Here is a 17,275-nt window from a genome sequence, read left to right on the forward strand (position 1 = left end):
CTCTTTCCTATGCACTCTCTTTCCAACTATTCTAACAAGGTTTGTTTTAATGTATTCTAGGATCTTGCGACGAGTCAGTCGGAGCGAGACATGGCATGGGTAAAGAAAGTTGGAGATGACCAGTAAGTGCCTTTTATGTCAAAGTTTGGGGGTGGAATTCCTCCGGTGTGTGAATGTGCAAGCAGGGTGTCCACAGAACTCTGAGCCTTTGGGATGTGTCGTGGAGAGACCTCATGGAGCTGGGTGGTGGGACCGCAGCAATGAGGGTTATTTATTGTGAGGGTGTGACAGAAGATTACGAATCCAGTCGTGCAACTTGGGGTGTAAGAATAACTGGGAAGGGTAGCATAAAGTGGAAGGAACAGCTTTCTAGGAAGACACAGGTCACGGACGAGGGGTTGTGTAACTTCTTGTGTAGGAATATCTGGGAAGAGTCATATGTGGCAAAAGGATATCTCTTTGAATGGGGCATCTGTGGTGTAAAGACACCTTAAAAAGACAGAACGTGGCACCAGGTTACCTCATGGAACGAGCATCGTATAACTTTGATGTAATTTAAGGATATCTCGAATAAGGAAGATGGGCTCCGTGGGTAAAAGAAAAGTTACGGAAAGGAATCATCTGGTAGGTTTAGGTGTTTATGATATATGCATATGTGAAAGTGATGCGCGCTAGGGTTAGGATACAGTGCTGGGGTGTGATGGGTGGGGAGGGACATAATTCAATTCAATTCAAAACCTTTATTGGCATGGATCAGAATCAGAAACAGTCACCCTTCAATTCATGGATTTAACACACAGCTTCCTCATTATAAGGCCGTTACAGAACTTAGCCACCGCTTCAGTAACCACTGTATTTTGTGAAGCCAATAAACGGTACAACATTCTGTCATCTGATTGCTTGACATCTTTCTTAAGTATGGCTTCTAGACATAAGATCGTGTGCTTTTTCTGAAGCATGTCTGAGGGTCTGGTCAGTACCTGTATGAGAGACATTACGGCAGGGGTCTCCAGTGCGGTGCCTGTGTTCCCCATGGTGTCCATTGTCATTGACGCCTTTTCTGGTGCCCACCACATGTTTTTAGAAAGCGGGCAGGCCCAGGTGGAAGTTTTGCCTTGGGTAGACTTCTGATTGGCCGCTGGAGATTTGCTTGGCTGTACAGATTTCTAAAAACATTGCTTTGGCTGCAGCTGCCGCGGCGGCACAGCACAAGGCCCCACACTGCGTCACTGAAGTTAAGCTGTGGCAATCTTCTTGTGGCCAGCTTCGCCTCCTGCAGCAGCCATTTTGTGGCAGCCGTTTCATTGTCGGTGCCCACCGTGCCAAGTCAGACTTCCAAATGTGCCCGCAGGCTCAAAAAGGTTGACCCCCTACAGTAGGGGGAGCCCTGTATATGCCTCCTTGAGCTCTGTAATGGAAGGAAGGCAGAGATACAACTAACCTGCTCCCCTGACCACTCACATGAGGAGGTCAGGTGGGTGGGAGCCCATTCCAGGGCTTTTTCAGCGGTGGTACCATTTTTCTGGAGCGGACGCCTGGTAGAGATTCATACCGATTCCTCCTCCTTTGTCTTCTGCAAAGCATGTGACCCAGCTTTTCTTTTTTAAAAAGCCTTTAGCTGGAGGTTTTTCCCCGCCAGCTCGATTTGCCATCTGGAAGGAAGTTATCTTTCTGTCGAATATGGTCCTGTTTCTTGAAATGTTAGGCACCGTTTCATGAATAGCGCTTGTTTTCTTGTGAACTGAGCCTGGAACCTGTGCTTAGCATTGAAGGGCAGGCGGACTAATAACATGATGGGAGATTGTCATGTCTGTACTCTATAGCAGTCATTAGGAACTGGATTTCCCCTGGGTTGACCAGGAGGCGAATGATTTCTGTGGTGCAACAAAAGCACAATATATTCTGCTCCTTAAAAGATAAAATATAATAAAGGCCCATCTTGCCTGAGAAAGGACTTCTTTCAGAGTAGTGTTCCAAATTCTTGGCAGAGCGCTGGACTGTCTGCATGTTACATTTCCCCTGGGACCAGTGCTCCCTCTAAGCTGTGGAGTCTTGTGAGCAACAATTATGCTTTGTGAGCTACTGGCATTAAAGTTGTGAGCAAAAAAATTGGCTACTGCATAAATTGGTTTCCTCTGGAGCCATCCTTCCTGAGCTAAGATAAAAATGGGTGAGCTGGAGGCTAAAAAACTGTGAGCTAGCTCACACTAACTCAGCTTAGAGGGCACACTGCCTAGGACATCCCCATGTTCCACAGAGAAGCATGCTGCGAAGTTCTGTTCCTCCCAGGCGCACGTGGACCTAATTTGGATTGGGGCCATGGTGCGTGGAGAGAGAGAGGGTTAGACTTCACTCTCTGCACCGTTTTCCTAACCTCCTTATTGTGGACTGCCTCTGTCTTGATGAATTATACATGACATTTCCAAACAGAGGAGCAAATAGTGACCCCTGGGGGCTGTTTCAGCTTGGGGAAAGCTGCTTGGAAAGGGAAGGTCTGAGTCCCCGAATTCTTCTCTAAAATGGGTTAAACCTGTGGATGCCGTAACTCCTAGTCTGGCCCTTTTGGGGGACTTGTTTGTCTGCTGAAACCCCAGCGGCAGTGGAGGAGGTTTCAAAAGAGGTGAAGTTTTGGGTCTTGTGCTTATTTTAAAAAATCTGGCATCTCGCTTTGCATGTTTTCTTTTTAATTAATCAAGGGTTTTGGGGAGGGCGAGGGCGAGAGGGAGTACAGAAAGAGGGTGTGAAGTGTGAATTTAAAATGTGTCAAAGGGAGCTGATGCGACGCCTGCCTCGGCTCTCTGTGCTTCTGAGTGAGAAAAGAGGCCCCTGGGCCATTCATCTGAGAACACCTCTGCACGGAGGCTCACAGAGGGAGAAAGGGAATGAACTGGTTTTGAATGAACCGTAAGTACATTCGCTTCCACCGATTGCCTCCCCTGTGCTGCAGAACTGCTTAGTCACTGGCCTGACTCAGCTGAAAATACGGCAAAGGCTCAAAGTGCGCAGCATGCTTCTGCCTTCCCCACCCATTTCCCCCAAGCAGGTCCTGCAGGGGGTTTGTGCTTTGTACAGCTCCCTCGTGACCCGGGCATGCTTGCCTTCTTGAGCTTCCTGCCTCTAAAGCTTGCTATGTGCAAATATTCAGCTCATCAAACTGTCCCCTTTCCCCAAAATTTAATCTTACCAACTTAAATGGTACATAAAGAAAAAAAAATCCCATCTCTTCCTTCCCTGCCCCAGCGATGCTTGCTTCAAGATATGTCTAGGGAACAATCCCCTACCCTCCGTCACCTCCACACGTTGCCCCCAATCTCCCTGTCAGTGCCACAGCGTCTTTTCTCCCTGATCAGGAAACAAGGCTCAACTAGATTGTTTAGAGCGGCAAGCTTGTTCACTCTAGGGTGGCACCATTTTGGACTGAGGGCTTGGGGTCCTCTGCTCCTTCCCCTGCTGATGTGAAAATTCACAAAGCCTTTTGCTTAGGGACGCCAGCCTCCAGGTGGGACCTGGGGATCTCCCAGAGTTACAGCTCATCTCCAGAGAACAGAGATCTATTCCCCTGGAGAAAATGGATGCTTTGGAAGGTGGATTCTGTGACATTGTACCCTACTGGGGTCCCTGTCCTCCCCTGCCTCCAGCCTCATATCTCCTGGAGCTTCCCAACCTGGATCTGGCGACCCAGCACCCCCCCCATCCTCTGCCGGTGGCCACTGGCCCCCCTGATCTGGAACCCTATGTGCCAGTCCATCTTGAAGAAGCCATAATTCTGTTGTCTGGCCATGTTCTGAGCAGTCAACCTTAAAAGCTTAAATTAACATCTGAAACACGATCAGATACCCTGTTCCCAAGATGGGGTCTTGGTTGTTGTAACTTGTTTGTGTGTGTGTGTGTGTGTGGGGGGGGAGTTTTCATTCCAGTAATTGACACAGAGATCATTTATCCGTTCATGTATTAGGAAAGTTCACCTTGAAATCTGGTTTGTTTGTTTTTTAACTACTCCAAAATTAGGCAGTGGGTTCTCAGACATCCAGCGCTTTGCTAGAAGAATCGTAGCCAAACTTTCGACTTTTCATCTAATCTAGAAGCCAGATTAATTGAGACACTTGGGAGATCTGTGGATGAATCTTCCCTTTTCAAAAGGGAAGCAGTGCCTGTTCCTCTGCTCGGCCATTGTGTGTGGGGAGGGGTTTAGCCCCTCCAACTCCAGCAGCTGAAGCCAACACACTCACATACCTCTGTGCTGTTAACGGACCCAAAAAAGTGGTGCTTATCAGTTTCTCTTCTGGGACTGTCAACCAAGGGAGGGATAGCCAGTTGGTTTTGATCTGCCGTTTCATTATAGAGGAAGGCAACCACCCTTGGCATCCCCCTACAATGCCCCAATCATAATTAGAGTCCTGTGGACCTACTATTTGTCCCTGAAAATAGTTGAAAATCCCGTTGCATGTGTTTCCCTTTATCACATTAAGTTCAGATGATTCGGGGATCCTTAAAACTGTGGTTTTGCCTCACTGGTTCTTTTACAGAAGGCCCTTTCTATAGCTGCTTCCAAGCCGTTTGAATTAAAGCTCAGTTGTTTTTATACTCTACAGCTGCAATCCTAAACAGGATTACTAGAGATCAATGGGACTTACTTCTGAGGGTTGCTCTGGAGGTGCTCGAAACTGCAGTCTCCAGGTGTCCCCAGGACTATGCTGAGATGGTATTTAACCCTTCAGCCACCTATTCTATCTCCCTTTTCCAAGCAGAGCTTCCTGCTTTGTCAGGAGAAAAGATGTGGCCTCTAAAAACTGTCCTTTTCCCCTTTAAAACAGAGGGAGCTCTGTTTTGAATAGTGAAGCTGAGTGGCATTTGAAGGGTTAATGTCCCTGGGGGGTCCCCCCCTCACGTGGTCCTGAGGCAAACAGAGGCTCCATGAGCCTCCAGTCTGCATTTAATGGAGGGAATGAGGCAGTGCTTTTACTCTCATCTGTTTGAACTCTGATAGAGGTATCCCAGACATCAAACTTGAAGGCACATTGCAGACCGTTGTAGGCCACGGATTACCATTTAAGCATCAATGGTTTAAATTATAGGGTCACATCTAAACCTCTGAGTTTAATATTGTCCTCATCTTCAGTGTTCAGTTCTGCACAGCAGAAGGTTATATAATATATACTGGGGGAATTTGATGGTGTATCCCTTATTCCTCCCCCGCGCCTTTGAACCTGAAGATCTTGTCCATCTTAACTTACGCCAAGTTGTCTCGATGCTTTCTGTGTATGGATTTTCTGTTTGTTTACTGCCAGCATGTCAAATTCAGCCTCGTCCCGATTACCCCACACCTCACAAGGTGCGAGAGGGCCCTTGACAATGATGCATTATTAAAAAGGGAACACGGTGACTTTTCATCAGGCGGATTAAACGTGCCTCCTTGCTGCATGCAGCAAAATGAAAAATTGAGTAGACAAAGCTCATCTCCGACCTGTGGATAGATAGAGGATGACACGGTGTGGACGGGCTCATGTGGGAGCGTGGATGGCGAAGAGGTGCTAGAGGGCTTGCGGGGGGGGGGGGAGAGTTCTGTTTCCTTTTGTTTCTGTTTTCATAAAAACAGAAAGAACAGTCTGTTTGGAGGATCGTTGATTTAACAGAGATTTGCAACAAGGGAAGATTGCTGCAGGGAGGGTGTTATACATGTGCAGCTCTGGAGTTAATACTGTCTACAAAACTTAAGGGGGGAAAGGAGGTCTCTGTTCACTCACTGAACGCTATCGTGTTCATACAAAGTGGTCTGTCCTGGGCTGTATTCAACAGCAGGGTTCCCTCTAAGCTGAGTTAGTGTGAGCTAGCTCACAGTTTTTTAGCCTTCGACTCACACATTTTTGTCTTCGCTCAGGAGGGATGGCTCCAGAGCAAAACTAATTTATGCAGCAGCCAAATCACTCGCTCACAACTTTAATGCCAGTAGCTCACAACGTAGAATTATTGCTCACAAGACTCCACAGCTGAGGGGGAGCATTATTCAACAGTAGGAACCAAGGCAAGTCCTCACTTGAGACAGGAGTTTATTTTTATTTATTTATTTATTTAATTTACCCCCCCACCTTTTCCCCCAGTGGGGACCCAAACTGGATTACGTTGGTCTCCTCTCCTTCATTGTATCCTCACAACAACCCTGTGAGGTAGGCTAGGCTGTGTGACTGGCCCAAGGTCCCTCAACAAGCTTCCATGGCAGAGTAGAGATTTGAACCGGGGTCTCCTGCATTTTAGCCCTACACTCTAACCACTACGCCATGTCGGTTATCAGAGCACACCTCAGGAACCTGTTCTTGCTTCCGGAGATTAGGCCACATTAGAAACAGCAAGAGAACCTTTCTCTGGAGCATGAGCAGAGTGCTTTTCTCCCGCCACTGAGAAAACACAGCTTGCCTTATCCTATATTCGGGAGATACTACACAATAAAAATGTGCATATGTACCAGTGCGTGATATTGTACCAAAGTGTTGCCAGATATGAATGAAAATGGCAGCCCCCTAAGAGCTTGGTGAGGTTTTAAGTTGACGATAATTAGATTTAAACATTTATAGATCCTGTTTATGATATTAACAGGCATCGTATCTAACTGGAGGATCATGTCAGGTTCAGGTTGCTTGCAAATTTCCAGCTTCGTGCCATCTGGATTTTTATTTCTCTTTGAGGGTGGTATATCACTGTGGCTAATTTAATCGGGGTATAGTGTTTTCTGACTGGGATATAACAACTCCCAAGTGGGCCAATATTCTGTTTTGCAGCAGAGATGCCTCTGGGGTAGTCACAAGCCATCCAACAAAGCAGTAGCTCCTCCCCTCTTTGTCCCCAGCAACTGTTCCACAGAGGTATACTGCCTCTGAACATGGAGGTTCCGTTTAGCTGTCATGGCTCATAGCTGTTGCTGGGCCTGCCGCTTCTTGAAAGCTTTCTAGTTACTGACCATCCTCGCATTGTCCGTCAATGAATTCTGCAACTACAGTTTAATTAAGGGCTCTTGATCTTTTTTTTTTAAAGCCATCCGTGTTTTAATGCACTAATCAGTTTGTTGATTGAAGTCCAAGCAAATGTGCCCACAGCATTTGCCGGCTTTATGATGCTATTGAAAGAAATGTGAAACAACTTGCAGTTTCGTAAATAAAAGCCATCCCTCGTCGTTAGAAGGAAAAAGGCTGCCTTTAATATTTTCTGGTCTTGTTTCTGGAATCAAAAATGCCTAAAATTAAGAAAGATTGCTGTTAGAGCAGGTGTGCTGTAGTGGTTAACAGTATGAATTCTTTCCTGGGTGTAAGTCCCATTGAATAGACCTGAGTAGGTTTCTGACTTTACTTGCTGAGGATTGCTGTCTGTGAGACTGAATCAAATCTCACTTCTGCCATGAACTCACTCGTTGGGCTACATTCTTTGTGTCCGCCTTCAAACAATTATGTGAGAATACTGTAGGGCTGCTATCCTCCAGTTGGTAGAAGCCAAAAATGAGAGATCACAGGAGGAAGTGGAATTCCAAAAACAACATCCGTGACAAAAATAACAAAGAGTCAATAAGGATAAGTTGCAAAAATGTTTACTGTAGTAATTTCTGTAGAAAATTTTCTCCTATTATCACTCACACACTAACGAATACTGCGCAATGGACAATTCGTTTCACAATATTGCTTTATCTGAGCGTGTAGCAATCCCAATTCTTGAAGGAAACTTTCCATGTTGACTTGTGTTTGTTATTAGAGAGTCAACATGGAATGTTTCCTTCAAGAAGTGATAAATAGTAATTGATAAGAATTGGGATTGCTACATGCTCAGATAGTGTGAAACAAATTGTCCATTGTGCAGTATTCGTTAGCATGTGAGTGATAGTAGAAGAAAATTTTCTACAGAAATTACCACAGTAAACGTTTTTGCAACTTATCTTTATTGACTCTTCATTATTTTTGTCATGGATGTTATTTTTTTAATTCCATCCTCCAGGTAGTGGCTAGAGATCTCCTGGGATTACAACCAGTGTTCCGTCTAAGCTGAGTTAGTGTGAGCTAGCTCACAGATCTTCGACGTGGTCTCTATGCTTCACACCCATGGGATCTAGTGCGCACGCGCTGGATCAATCGGCATTGTAGCAAGCTCTTTAACGGATTTTCGCGCCCAGTCCCCCGGGCATGCGCAGGAACCCCACCGCGCGTGCCCAGAGGGGTGGGTTCGGACATCCCGCCAGTTCTTTTCTTACCGCCGCATTGGAAAGACTTTTTTCTTTGTTGGTCTGATCGGTTTGCGTGTTTTGGCTTTTTGCCTCACAGCTCTTTGGATTTTTTCCTCAGCTTATTCCTTTTTTCGTTGTTCTTTCAAAAACTTAAAAAACCCCACCCCTTTTATTTTCTGCTGAGGGGGAGGTTGCCGCTTTACCTCAGTCGGGCCTTCGGGCTACTCCCCCCCTCACCCCTTCTTTCTTCTTTATTTTGGTTTTTATGGAGAAGAAGTGGGGCTTTTTTAATAGGTGCAAGGGTTGCGGTAGTAAACTTGCTCCTCCTGACCATCATACCCTTTGCATACTTTGTCTCGGAGAGTCTCATCGACCCAAATCCTGTCGCCACTGTGCTCGCTTTTCAAACCAGTGCCGAAAAAACCGAGCTGCGCGCCTTAAAGTGGCCCTGCTAGAATTGGCTCTACATTCTTCCTCAGCGATGGACGCTGAGAAACCATTGACATCAACGACTGATATTGACCAACAGACACCGAAGCCTCCGGCATCGAAGGCGCAATCCTCCGCTTCCACGCCGGCGAAAAAGAAGTCCAGGCCAAGTAAGGAGCAAAAGTCCACAAATAAGGGCTCTTCCCGTCTTATCTTTTCCCGCTCTTCTGCAGGTGGGGATATCCCCAAGTCGATGTTTTCGCCACCAGAGCCAACAAAAAATGTCCCCTGTTCTGCAGTCGAGGCGGCAGGGACTCACAATCGCTCGGAGACGGTCTCCTTCTTCCCTGGTCCTTAGGTCTTCTGTACCTTTTCCCTCCTTCCTGGTCCTTAGATCTTCTGTACCTTTTCCCTCCTTTACCCCTACTTCTGAGAGTGGTACACAAGATCATCCGAGACGGAGCGGACTGCTTGTTGATAACACCGTGGTTGCCGAGACAACCATGGTTCTCCACAGTCCTCAAGTTGTCAAGGGGAATGTACCACCAATTCCCTCCGGTACAGGACCTCCTCTTCTTGTCAGACTCCCCTCTCCTACATCATGACGTACCACGCTTGAAATTGACGGCGTGGAGAATAACGTCAAAGGTTTTTCGACCCGCGTAGCCAGTGTTCTACTGAACGCCAGGAAACCTGCTACGCGAAGGTCCTACCATTATAAATGGCAACTATTCTGTTCTTCCCTAGGTGATGATGCCCCTTGAGCCTCCTCCTCAGGCCTCGAGACAGTTTCCCAATTTTTCCTGTCCCTAGCTGACTCGGGACTTTCCCATTCATCGTTAAAAGTTTATTTGGCTGCAATTTCGGCCTACCATGTTCACGTTGACGGATGCACCATGTTTTCACATCCGCTTTCAAAACGTTTTTTAAAAGGTTTGTTACACCTCTACCCTCCTATCAAGACTCCTGTCGCTCCCTGGGATCTTCCGCTAGTCCTTCGTCAACTTATGAGGAAACCCTTTGAGCCACTCGCAACTTGCGATATGAAATTCCTGTCTTGGAAGATGGCCTTTCTAGTGGCCATCACCTCTGCAAGGCGAGTTGGAGAAATACTGGCTTTCCGGCATGACACGCCTTATTTGTCATTCTTGCCAGATGGCATCCACCTCGTACCAGACATCTCCTTCCTGCCGAAGGTAATGTCAGAGTTCCACCTGCAGGCAGACGTCTTCCTCCCGGATTTCTTCCCAGCTCCGAAATCCCCAGAGGACAGACTGTTACATACCTTGGATGTCAAAAGGGCACTCCTGTTCTACCTCAACAGAACCCGCCCAACGAGACGTGACTCCCAACTGTTCATCTCATACGCACCAGCGAGGATAGGGAATCGCATCACGGCTCAACGCCTCTCAAAGTGGATTGCAGGTCTCATCCACCTCTGCTACTTGATTGCAAAGCAGCTGTTGCCTGGCCCAATCAAGACGCATTCAACCCGGGCTGTTGCGGCTTCCACTGCCTTCCTCCAGGGAGTACCCCTGACGGACATCTGCAAGGCTGCTACCTGGGCCACACCTAACACCTTCATGAGGCATTACGCCCTGGACGTCCATAAGAACTCTAATACCAACATGGGACATCACATTCTATCTTCGGCGACGCAGTAAGGACCTGCCAGCACCCTCCTCCAGGTAGGCCACTGCTTGCTAATCTTCCATGGGTGTGAAGCACAGAGACCACGTTGAAGATAAACAGGTTGCTTACCTGTAACTGATGATTTTCGAGTGGTCGTCTGTGCATTCACACCACCCGCCCTCCTTCCCCGCTGCTGTCAGCTTCTACATTTTCAATAGGGGTTGATTTGCGGCGGTTCGAAGAAACTGGCGGGATGTCCGCGCCCACCCCTCTGGGCATGCGCGGTGGGGTTCCTGCGCATGCCCGGGGGACTGGGCGCAAAAATCCGTTAAAGAGCTTGCTACAATGCTGATCGATCCGGTGCGTGCGCACTAGATCCCATGGGTGTGAATGCAGAGATGGCCACTCGAAGATCATCAGTTACAGGTAAGCAACCTGGGGTTTTTTTAGCCTCCAGCTCACACATTTTTGTCTTAGCTCAGGAAGGATGGCTCCAGCTGAGCAAACTCATTTATGCAGTAGCCAAATTGTTTGCTCACAACTTTAATGCCAGTAGCTCACAAAGTAGAATTTTTGTTCACAAGACTCCACAGCTTAGAGGGAACATTGGTTACAACTGATCTCCAGGGGACCAAAATCAGCTCACCTGGAGAAAAAGGCCAGTTTGGGAGGTGGACCCTATGGCATTATACCCGGTTGAGGTCCCTCCCCTCCCCAAACCCCGCCTTCCTCAGGCTCCATCCCCCAAATCTCCAGGCATTTCCCAACCTGGAGCTGGCAACCCTAGAACAGCAACATTGACCTAGCTCATGCTCTCTTCTCTAATACTAACAATAACAGTAATGTTTGTATAAAATTGCTTTATTTGAGGGCATTTGGTGGATGGTAAACTGTTCTTGCAGATCTGGCTGCCTGTACATGTCGTTGTTTTAAATCTTGGGTGTTGTTTTTATTTTGTTGGTTGGCCGTTTCTGTTGCCTTAGATCCCGTGGAGGAGTTGCAGGCATGCCACGTAGCCTCTGCCACAGAGCACGCTCTCTCTTCCTCTAAAACTTCTGTTTGTGCAAGATCAATGGTTTTCAGTGAGCCCTTGCAGCTACTGGAAGTTTTAATGGAAGAGGAAACGTGTTCTGTGGCTGAGACTACCTAGCATGCCTGCATCTCATCCATATGATCCAGATCATAGTTTTTATGCCGTTGCTCCTTATTTGTGCTTTGTTAGCTCCCTTGAGTCTAAGGAGATAAGACAGGATATAATAAATTGTGAAGCAGTTTGGACATTTGAAAGCACTATATAAATGCTAAATGTGATGGGTGTTAATTAGGGTTCCCTGCCTACAGGTGAGTCCTGAAGTTCTCCTACTCTTACAATTGATCTCCAGTCCACAGAGTTCAGTTCCCCTGGAAAAAAATGGTTGCTTTGTAGGGTGCACTCTCTGGTATTGTATTCTGCTGAGGTCCCTCCCCTCCCCAAGGCCTGTGCTCCCCAGACTCCACCCCCTCCAGTCGCTAGGTATTTCTCAACCCAGAGGTGGCAACCCTAGTATTAGTTGCTGTAGATTTTTTGGGATGTGTGGCCATGGTCTTGGCATTGTAGAACCTGACGTTTCGCCAATAACTGTGACTGGCATCCTCAGAGGTATAAACACAGAAAGCTGGAATACTCTCTCTGTCAAGGTGAGAAGAAAATGGTAGGCAGTAAGTTTATATCTACTCCAGAAGGTGGGTAGGGCTAAGTCATTGTCTTGTAGGAGTTCCCCAGGCTATGGACATGCTAATGGAAGAGCTTTCCTGAGGAGGTTCTTTTGTTTCCTGAGGAGGTTTCCTGCTTCCTGAGGGGGTTGTTGAAATTCTAATCTTATCTGTAGTGCTATTGTCTGATGTAGAGCCTTTTCAGGTTGGCCAAGTCTCTATTTATTTTTAAACTCTCTTCTTTACTATTGGAATTATGTTTATGTTTGTGAATTTCAGTGGCTTCCCTGTGTAATCTGACATGGTGTAATCTGACATGGAAAGTGTTGTCCAACCTTTCAGTGTCTTGGGACAAAATACTGTGTCCTGTTTGAGTTAGGCCATGTTCAGCTACTGCTGATTTTTCAGGTTGGCCAAGTCTGCAGTGTCTTTCATGTTCTTTTATTCTTGTTTGAATGCTACGCTGTGTGGTCCCGATGTAAACTTGTCCATAACTGCATGCTACGCTGTGTGGTCCCGATGTAAACTTGTCCACAACCCTAGTATTAATTTTAGCTATTTAGATAGATCCAACCTGCTGACGCAAGAAAGGGGTGACCTCTGGTCCCCCAACCCCCAGCACGAGTCCTGATACGGGACTGGAAAATGGGCTTTCATTCTGCAAAGAATTCTGTGTAAGCAGGATGGACAAAACCAAAACGGGCATCAGAAGGCATTTGCCACAGTACCAGTCCTTGAGAAGAAGAAACAGTGCTTTTCGCTTTCTCGTAATTGGTTTTCTTGTAACTGTGGTTCTGTTTTTTGTAAACTCTGCCGTTCCATCACTTGGCAGTACAAAGCGCGTGTGTCTCTCTCTCTCTCTCTGTGGCATATTTTCAGAGGTGTTTTCTTTTCTTTGGTCTTCTAAACTTCCTGAACCAGTCACTTCTCTCCCCCCAAACTTTACCCGCAAGCAGGCGGAGGGGCATTGTAGTTTTTAATCATATTCTCTTCATTCGTTTCCCCCCCTTCTCTCTCTTTCATTTCTGTCTTGTTGGAAAATGAAAGGGCACAGTGGAGAGGGAGGGAGCTTATTGTGCATACTTGGAATGAACGAAATGTACCGTGTACCGGTGCCAGCTTTGAGCCAAGGAACCGATGCAGCTTCATGTACCACAGGAAGTCCACAGACTGTGGAAATGTTGAGTAAAATTTGATTCTGAGCCCTAACTGTGGTCTTGTGTGCCTCACGTTAGTTTCAGTAACTGGAGAATTCCCCAGTAAATTGTGCTCCGTCATTATTAGTAGAAAGGGCTGCCAACTGGAGTTTCCACCAAAATACCTTGGGGCCAGGCCTGTGCAAAGCCAATTCCCCCCCCCAATTTGTTTGAAGGCATAAAACATAGTAGATTGTTTCATTTAGGCAATATTTAGCCACTTTCTCTGCCACATCAGACACCCAGAGTGGCTTAAAATAAGGTATCATGAAAAAACAATACAAAATCCATAAAATATGGAACTCTGAAAATCCCTCAAAGCCCCAAATTGGACTAAAAGAGGCCAAAAGCAGCCTGAAGCACATACATCAACTGAAGGAGACACCTCTTAAAACAGATACCTGTGAATGGAATGAGAGTGGGATTGCCAACCTCCAGGTGGTAGCTGGAGATCTCCTGGGATCACAACTGATCTGCAGGCCACACACTTTGGAAGAGGGACTCTATGGAAAGGGCCACTTTGGAAGAGGGACTCTATGGCATTAAACCCCACAGAAGTCCCTCCCCAAACCCTGCCCTCTCAGGCTGCACCCTCAAAATCTCCAGGTATTTCCCAACCTGGAGCTGGCAACCCTAAAAATAGGCACATTTCACAAGAAGCCGCATTCCAGTGGGGGAGCAGTGTGTGTGTGTGTGTTGTTAATATCCCCCCACAAAACACTGTGTTAATTTCCCCCCACAAAAGTGACAGTTGGCTTCACAACCAGCTTGAGAGCAGTCATCAGGGTAGGCCCGGTGGGCTCCGTCTTACCTCAGGTGTCCACTTTGTGCATCTGGGCATCTTGCGTATTGAACAGTCCTTCTGCAAGGAGAGAGAGAGAGACAGAGAGAGAGACTTCTAGTGAATCTGGGAGCAGAGCCCGTAAAAGACCACTTACTTCTAGATGCCTTCCTGATAAGATCATCCCCCCCCCAGCATCTTCTCTGTGTGCCCCCAACATTCAAAAGCAAAGTGGATGGCTCTGGAATCTGGGAGAGAGCGCTTTATCTTCAATGGTTCCATGTTTATGGAACACCTTCCCCCACAGCTGCCTGCCTGACTGGAGGATGTTAGCTGTTTCAGGTGCAACATCAGATTATTCTTACCTGATTGTTTTTGTTGTTGTTGATGTGAGGAGGTTTATGCTGTATGTTCTGCCTCCCATCTCTTTTCCACTTGGGAAATGATTTTATAAGCCTGTTTTTCCTGGTTTTGAGGGGTTTTTTTCCCATTTAGCTCTGGGTTGGGAACTACCTGGAGATCTAGGGGTTGCAGCCTGGGGAAGGTTGAGTTTGGGGAGGGGAGGGACCTCAGCAGTGGATAGTACCATAGAGTCTGTCTTCCAAAGCAGCCATTTTCTCCAAGGGAACTGATCTTGGCCATCTGGAGATGAATTGTAATAGCGGGAGTTCTCCAGATGCCTCCTGGAGGTTGGCAACTCTAAACTCAAGGCACATTACGAACTATAAAAACCATGCAATCCAACAACATAAGACAACCAATAAGCAATGCAAGGGGAGCAAAATTACAGAATTAGAAAACAATGTAAACAAAAAGCATGTAAGAAATGACATCCCATAAACAAGGAATGGATTACAAAAAGGAAAAGACAGTATAGTAACAGCAAGGTAACATACTAAACAGTACAGTAAATTTTGGTTTGGTTTAGCAGCTGCATCAGCTAAAGGCTGTAGTAGGGAAAAGGGAAAGAAACATAATCCATAACGCCTTTAAAAAACAACACTGAAAAAGACAGTTACTAGAAAGATCAGAGGCTAGACTAACTCCTTTCCTCCATTCATCCCAGTATCCAGCATTCTGCTGCCCTTCTTCATTACTTAGGTTCAAGATAGATGTGGCTGGCTCAGTTCTCCATTAGACATCTAGAGAGAAATTACTGCCTTGCATGGACTTCATTTGGAACTGGGTTGCCCTGGGAGGAGAGAAGAGTTTGAACATATCTACCTGGTGTGATTTTTATAATTGGGGAAAAATCCCCCCCCCTTATTGACACTTTGAAGGTGGAGAAAAAGACTGCTATATAAAGGAAGGGTTATAAGCACGGGAAGACTGACTTGGGTTTGTGAGTGGGGGTGAAATGGTTAAAACCCCTCTCTGATCCAAATCGGGGAGGAGAACCACAGGTGGGATCCACACAACAGTTTATCTTAGCCTTACCTAATTCCATATGACGTTTGTCTGTGTGGGTCCCATGATCCCCCAGTGCTGCCTTTGTGGATGATAAGAGAGGACGACTCTTTTCCACTGGCAGAATAGCGGTTTTGGGGACCCAACCCATGTATGGTGTAGTGGTTAAGTGCGCGGACGCTAATCTGGGAGAACCAGGTTTGATTCCCCCCTCCTCCACTTGCAGCTGCTGGATGACCTTGGGCAAGCCATAGTTCTGACAAGAGCTGTCCTTGAAAAGACAGTCCTCGAGAGAGCTCTCTCAGCCCCACCTATCTCACAGGGTGTCTGTTGTGGGGAGGGGAAGGGAAAAGGAGGTTGTAAGCCGCTCTGAGACTGCCTTGGGTAGTGAAGGGCGGGGTATAAATCCAATCTCTTCTTCTCTTCTTCTTATGCTGCCTTGCATTTTTTTAGATGGTGGGATGGAATAAATAGAATTGGCAGCCTGGATGGCTGTGTGTGTGCATGCTTCCGACTTATGGTGGCCTAATGACCTCCCGAACATCCTATTGTTCACAGTCTTGCTCAGGTGTTGCAAACTGAGGGCCCTTGTGGCTTCCTTGATTGAGTCAATCCATCAATCCATCTTCCTCTTTTCCTGCTGCCTTCAACATTATTGTCTTTTCCAGTGACTCTCGTCTTCTCATAATGTGACCAAAGTACAATAGCCTCAGTTTAGTCATTGTAGCTTCTAGGGAGAGTTCAGGCTTGATTTGACCTAGAACCCACATTTATCTTTTTGGCAGTCCGTGGTATCCGTAAAACTCTCCTCCGACACCACTTTTCAGATGAATCAGCTTTCTTTCTGTCAGTTTTCTTCATCGTCCCACTTTCACATCCGTACATAGTGATGGGGAATACTGTGGCATGAATTACCTTGACCTTGGTCACCAGTGTCACGTCCTTACACTTAAGAATCTTTTCTATCTCCTTCATGGATTCTTCTATCTTCTTCTTGCTGGCTCCCTTTGGATTGATGAGGGAGCCAAGGTTTAGAAAATCCTTAAGAATTTAAAGTTGGCTGTAATTGAGGTTAAAAAGAGTAGATCAGTGGAGTCAATGCATCTCAATGGTTAAATGTTAAATGTTTAAAAAAACTCTGAGAAAGATCATGTGGCAAAAAAGGGCAGGAAAAAAGTGGCATTGTAGGAAGAAGAAGAAGAAGATATTGGATTTATACCCTGCCCTTCACTTGGAGTCTCAGAGCGGCTTACAAACTCCTTTCCCTTCCCCTCCTCACAACAGACACCCTGTGAGGAAGGTGGGGTTGAGAGAGTTCTTCCAAGGAATGCTCTTTCAAAAACAGCTCTGACAGAACTATGGCTTTCCCAAGGTCATCCAGCAGCTGCAAGTGGAGGAGTGGGGAATCAAACCCGGTTCTCCCAGATTAGAGTCCGCACACTTAACCACTACACCAAACTGGAAGTACTATGGACCTTTTAAATAGCACACCACAATGATTCAGAAGCGCAATGAAGGGTTTGAAAATGGAAAAAAACAGAAGTGACTCAGAAGTGGCTCAACCACACATTGCTAGCCCAACACAAGCGGGATTGTGAACATAGGTAAATAAATTCTGCTAGCACCCAGTTACTAAAACGGGCCTGTCTGAGATGACAGAAAAATCCATTAGCAACCATCTACTAAAATGGAATACAAAGGCAGTTTGAAAAGGGCCTGTATGTCACATGCACAGATGCTTGCCTTTCAACCATGGTTTATCAATCCCCCTGAAGAAACACTAGAACCCAAACACCTTTGCATGTGACTGGGAAGTGCTGAAAGAGGAAGCATTCATTGGTCACATTTCCTCTTTCTGCAGTTCTGGAACACTCTGTGAAGGAGGGGCTTGGGTGTTTTCAGAAATAGCCGTCTTGGGCACTCAAGAGGCAGAATCAG

General features: G+C 46.5%; 1 protein-coding gene across 1 annotated transcript in view; it reads left to right on the top strand.

The window, feature by feature from the left end:
• Window positions 1-17,275, top strand: part of TBKBP1 (TBK1 binding protein 1) — a 78,004-nt gene that overhangs the window by 18,349 nt on the left and 42,380 nt on the right. Inside the window, exon 7 of the mRNA XM_015412452.1 lies at window positions 61-122. Within this exon, the coding sequence (XP_015267938.1) occupies window positions 61-122 (62 nt within the window). The remainder of the gene's footprint in view (window positions 1-60; window positions 123-17,275) is intronic.

Source organism: Gekko japonicus, unplaced genomic scaffold (genome assembly GCF_001447785.1).
Source record: "Gekko japonicus isolate JY-2015 unplaced genomic scaffold, Gekko_japonicus_V1.1 scaffold8, whole genome shotgun sequence".
Lineage (NCBI taxonomy): Eukaryota > Metazoa > Chordata > Lepidosauria > Squamata > Gekkonidae > Gekko > Gekko japonicus.